The 5,841-nt window shown below is 36.8% G+C and overlaps 1 protein-coding gene across 1 annotated transcript; it reads right to left on the bottom strand.

The window, feature by feature from the left end:
* Positions 1–1,094: 1,094 nt before the first annotated feature.
* On the bottom strand, positions 1,095–4,515 carry chia.2 (chitinase, acidic.2; the record flags this gene model as incomplete). Its single annotated transcript, XM_079844927.1, has 11 exons — positions 1,095–1,348; positions 2,386–2,518; positions 2,607–2,723; positions 2,846–3,028; positions 3,128–3,251; positions 3,359–3,483; positions 3,586–3,751; positions 3,841–3,897; positions 4,028–4,232; positions 4,366–4,392; positions 4,491–4,515. The coding sequence occupies 11 exons, from the start codon at positions 4,513–4,515 to the stop codon at positions 1,095–1,097; spliced, it is 1,416 nt and encodes a 471-aa protein (XP_079701053.1).
* Between the last annotated feature and the right edge of the window lie 1,326 nt (positions 4,516–5,841).

Here is a 5,841-nt window from a genome sequence, read left to right as displayed (position 1 = left end):
TCATGGGCGGCCAAGGCTCATTGATGCACTTGGGGAGAAAAGGCTGGCCCGTGTGGTCCGATCAAACCACACGGTTTGCTCAAATTGCTCAAGAAGTTAATGCTGGTTCTAATAAAAAGGTGTCAGAATACACAGTGTATCCTAGTTTGTTGCGTATAGGGGCTGCATAGCATTTCAGCAGGATAATGTTCCCTGCCACAAAGCAAAAATGGTTCAGGAATGGTTTGAGGAGCACGAGTTTAAAGGTGTTGACTTGTCCTCCAAATTCCCCAGATCTCAATCCAATCGAGCATCTGTGGGATGTGCTGAACAAACAAGTCCGATCCATGGAGGCCCCACCTCGCAACTTAGAGGATTTAAAGGATCTACTGCTACTTCTTGGTGCCAGATACCACAACACACCTTCAGGGGTCTAGTGGAGCCCATGCCTTGATGGGTCAAGGCTGTTTTGGCAAGCAAAAGGGGGTCCAACACAATATTAGGTTATGATGTTATGCCTGATCAGTTTATAAACAGTTATAAATAAACCAAGATTTGTAATTGTAATCCTCTTATATGAAGATCTTCAGTGTCAAATGACTAATTTACTGAATATTTCTTGCCCAGACTGCCGATATTCTGCTTGGGCTGTTGAATTCTGTCTTGATTATTGATAAAACATAAATTTGTCCATTACATAATGAAAGTGCTAATTAAACTTCTGTCATAGAATAGAATAATGAGTTGTTTTTTTGTTTTTTTGATCCCATCATGCATTCAGTTTTGAATGCAAGATGTTACAATCAAATGAAACCTGAATCTCTTTTGGTGGTTGCATTTTTATATGAGGTTTTTATTGTTTTTTTCCTTTTTTCCTTGTTACGCACACAAGTCATATTAACAGATTTAAAGAAGGAAAAAAACAAGCATTATACACTAATAAAATACACTCAAATGGAAAGATAAAGCACAAAGAATTATGCTCAGTCTACATTAATCTCCTTTATATGAAACATAAAGTCATAGATGTTTAGTTTGGATTCATTTGTGTGCTTAAGACAATTTGTAGTGTCCTGTTTCACTGTTCGTAGATGTTTTTTCACATGAGTAATTCCTTAGTGTTTAGGCCAGCCACAGCATTTACAGCTATTATCAAACACAGTGCCTGGGCCACATTTATCCATGTAAGTATTGCCTCCAGCACAGTTATAATATTTGTTGGGGTCTTCAGGGTGAGGATAGAGTCCATCTGGCTTCCCGTTACAGAATCCTGGTCCTGGAGCATGAGTGGTGGTGGTGGTAGTTGTGGTGGGTCTTGTGGTTGTTTGTCCAGGTTTGAGGGTGGTGGTTGGAGGCAGAGGAGGCAATTCTAAAAATAAATAAAAAAATAAAGGTATGTTAGCTAGGGGCCAAGCACTGATTTGGGGGTCTCCCACTTGTACCCTCTAGCATCACATTTATAGGTCAAATAGGTTTTCTCTAGCTTATAATTCTTTACCCTTCTGCAAATGGCAAAACTATATCGAAATACAAATTGGTAGGTGGCATTGCCATCTTTGTCTGAATATGCCTATGAAGTTTGGTGGCACCACCCCCTACTGGTTAGAAAATTTGCATTTTAGGGATGAGCTTGGGGCGAACAGCGCCACCTAGTGATCACAATTCAGACCCTACAGAACAAAAGTTATCACAATTATCGTTTATATTTAGAACAATTTAGCTATAGTAATAAAAGAATATCAACTCTTGACACACAACGCAGCTCATTAATGTTAGTTTCAACAATGGACCAATCAGGGGTTCTGTATGTTTATATATACACTGTCAAACCAAAATTCATTCAGACATCTTCAAAATGTTCTCACATTATCACAGTTTATTCGCTTTAGTTTATAAAATAGTGATAAAATATGAGAAGAACTCTGTGTCAGAACAATTTCGTCTTGATAATGTCAGATATCTTTTATAGAAAGGTATGTAATGGATTACAATCAACCAATCAGCTGTCAGCTGTTAAATTTAAGTACACAATTAGATAATACCAATTTAGGCCAACCAATTACCAAGCAATGCTTCATTTTGTTCAGTCTGTGGTGTAAAAGGTCGCATTAGCAATTCAAGAAAAAACACTTAAGCAAAACATGATCAGGTCAAAGTGTCTGAATAATTTTGGTCCCAAATTTTGTATTACATTTTAGGAGAATATTTTTGGTATAATATGTCGTATGTCGTGATGTCATATGTTTGGTATAATTTATTTTGCTATCCTCACTTACATAAATGAACTATAGTGTCCTGCACCCACTGTCGGAATAATTTTTGGTTTGACTGTACATAGGATGTTTATATATATAATTGAATTGTTCAGTTTAATGTTTCGTAAAGGCAACATGTGAATATTCCTACCGATATCCAGAAGATTGCGCAGATGGCCCATGAGAGGATGGTTCCCCTGACTACAGAACTGTCCAGCAAAGTCATCCAGATCAAGCGCCCACACGAAGGCTCCACCAAATTTCTTGTCTTTCAGATAACGGACCTATAAATTAAAAGGAAAAGAGAGCTTCAAGTCTGTTGCTGGCAAAGAGTGACAATAAAATCCAACTCAAGTAAAGACTCAAAAGTACCTTAGTATCGAAGCTCTCCTTGGTGTCAAATCCAACCCACTCGCCGTTCTTTGTGGCATAGGGCACCTTCTGATCATCAATCCACTGGACTGTTGTTCCCTCTAGGAAGCCACAGACCTATAAAGACATTGACATATTAATTGATTGTATTAGATGTTGAGATACTTGAGTATGAATGAATAGGCCTATATTCCATTCGTTTTCCATTTTGGACAAAATGGCTTTTCTAAATCTCCCACCTCATAGTAAGACCAGAATCCAGCCTCACGAGTGTAGGCTCCAGCTGCAGCAGGTCCACTAGCTGGGGCTCCAATGTCAGTATCTGCAGATGTCAGGCGGAATGTGCGACCGTATGTTGCGAAACCCATTCTGAGTTTCTCCACGGGGGTACCATTGTCCCTCCAATAGCGCATAGCATAATCCTGAAAGAGGAGGAGAGTTTCACTTTAAAATGGAGGAATTCAAAAATTAGATCGTTATTTGTTTTCACCTTCTATGTGTTACAGTAAATCAGCTCTTACGGTGTTGAAGTAGATCAGGTCTCCTTCATCCTTTGAGCCTTGGTACAGGGGGCTGTTGTGTCCTGTGAATCTTTCCCAAGTTCCATGGAAGTCATAAGTCATCACATTGATGAAGTCCAGGTATCTGAGACAAAAGTTAAGAGGGGTTTAAAACATCTCATGCTACTGCATACTTTCACCTCAGTGCTCTGCCAATTTGCAAATGTCATGATTCAGTGTTGTTATACTTACTTGGCAATCTCAGCAATCTCATATCCAGCATCAATTGTGTCTTTACCAGCTGATACAGCAGCAGACAGCAGCAGTTGAGGTCTGCCAGTAGCTTTGGCCTCGGCCTCATAGGCCTCAACAAGTTCCTGCAAAGACCAACATAGATAATTATACATAAAAAGAGATTAAATAAGTAAAGTGCACCACCATATTTGCTTAAAAAGACACTGGGTTATAATCAGACCCACCTTGCACAGCAGTGAAAATCTTCCTTTGTCTTCAGGTGGACTTCCTCTTGATCCAGGGTATTCCCAATCCAAGTCCATGCCATCAAATTCATAAGTCCTCAGAAATTTGATGGAAGACTGAATGAACTTCTGACGGTTTGCTGCATTGGACACCATGATGGAGAACCTGAGAATTTAAGGAACAATGTTTTTGCATTTCGTTCGACCAATTTGACAAGATAAAACCAAAATTCATAAATTTTACAGATTACTTACTGTGCTGAACCAAAGTTCCATCCACCAACAGCCAAGAGAGTCTTAAGAGAGGGATTTCTGTGAGGATAATATTTTAGAATTTCATATATTTTCAGAATTTTTCTTTTCTCATACAATCTCACAGCAAATGATTGTAGAATTTCAGCATCTGAAAAGTGTTAAACATGATATTTGAACTAATACATGCCTGTTCTTGAGTTCATTGAAGGCCTTGTAGAGAGTCTCATCGTTCCACTCATATGTGATAAGCTCATTGGCATGGTTGAGCATTGCGAAAGCATAGAAAAGGTGCGTGCAAAGGAAAGGGTCGACATTTGCAGGTGTATACTTTCCAATTCCAGGTCTGTACTGGGACCAGTTGGTGAAGTAGCAGCCCATTTCCATGGAGAAGGCTGGTTATGGATACAAAAAGAAGCTCTTAGACAAGACATTTTCTCCCTACAGTGATAATCGCCTTTCTGATTTCTGATTAATAGTTCGTCAAAATGAATGTGATATGATAAAATAAAATACTCATTGACTCACCAACATGGCAGAGCACCAAGCCCAAACCTAGAATATGCAATGATATTATGTAAATGACAAATATAAAAATATAAAAGAATGAATAAAACTCATATTGTGTAGTGTATATTATTTTGACATATTACCTGCTACAAGTGTAAGCTTCCCCATTTTTATATCCGATTTTTCTGTAAGTAACAAAGAAGAGTTTTAATAATTACATTTAAACTAATAGCAGAATTAAGGATATTAAGCTGAATGACATTCTGACATACCTGGGGTACCTCACGCTAGAAAAATGTAAAGAGGAACTTCAGGACGCCTGGGTATTTATTGGAATTGGGAGTTGTCCAGGCCATATAGGATGATTTATCAGAATGGTGTATGATATGGTATCGCCTGTAAACTATGACCTGAAATGACAATAAAATATGTAACTAAAATACCTTTGGCCTTTTCAGCACAATTTGTGTGAAGCTAAAATCATAGATAAGATGAAAAAATGGGACCGCTGCAATATAATGAACGCAAAGTGCAAATGTCTTTTACACTTATATGGATTTAGCAGGGGATCTATTAAGTTCTACATATTAATGAAAATTCAGCTGAGGCCAGATACAATATTATGTATTTACTTTTGTAAGAATGTATAACAGAGTCATTATGCAATGGAAATGTGCAATAAACATAAAGGGAAATATAACTACTCTATAACTGTAACTCTGAGACAATACATTTAGTAGATAGTCAATCAATTATATCTGTTAATAGTAATTGATACGCTAACCAATCAAATGGTACTTTAGCTGTGATTTCTAGATATTTGGTATCTAAATGAAAGGTTTCCGTATGGATTGCAGCAGATCAAATGGGGTCAATATTATTCACAGAGGCTTATATAAGAAATTTATCTTTTTCTTATATAAGATTGTCGTGCAGTCAGAACCACATAATAAACGGTTGTGGTGCTTTCAAGCTTATCGCTCCAGAATTGGTATAATATCCCCCAATTGTTTTGGAAACCAAAACCAAACAACAGACATGAATTGTGCTTATCATTAAACTTTGGCAGTGTCAGATTTGTCCTCATTTTTTGTGCATTAACGGTGTAGAACAGTTTAATCAAATACAAAATATATAAATACATAGTAAAGGGTTTATAATAAGAGCTAAGCTGTGGAGATGTTGAAAGAGAAAATCACTGTTGTATTGCTCATATCTTATCACTGGTGATGTTATCAGTATGAAAAGATGAAAGAAAAGAACATTAAGAAAGAATATTATTGATCGAAAATATGCTGCAAAACAACAAATTATGACTGTTTGAAAGAACTAATTGAAATTGATACTTTAAAAGTTATAGGATTTACATTTTAAACTTTGAAATCTCATATAAGTTTCAAAATGTAGGGTCAATAAGATAAAAAATATATATATAACAATTAATTAATACTTTTATATAGCAAGGATGTATTAAATTGATCAAAAGTTAAAACA

This window comes from Gobio gobio (assembly GCF_949357685.1).
Source record: "Gobio gobio genome assembly, chromosome: 19".
Taxonomy (NCBI): domain Eukaryota; kingdom Metazoa; phylum Chordata; class Actinopteri; order Cypriniformes; family Gobionidae; genus Gobio; species Gobio gobio.
Note: the sequence above shows the minus strand (reverse complement) of the source record. Positions and strands in the feature narration are given on the sequence as shown.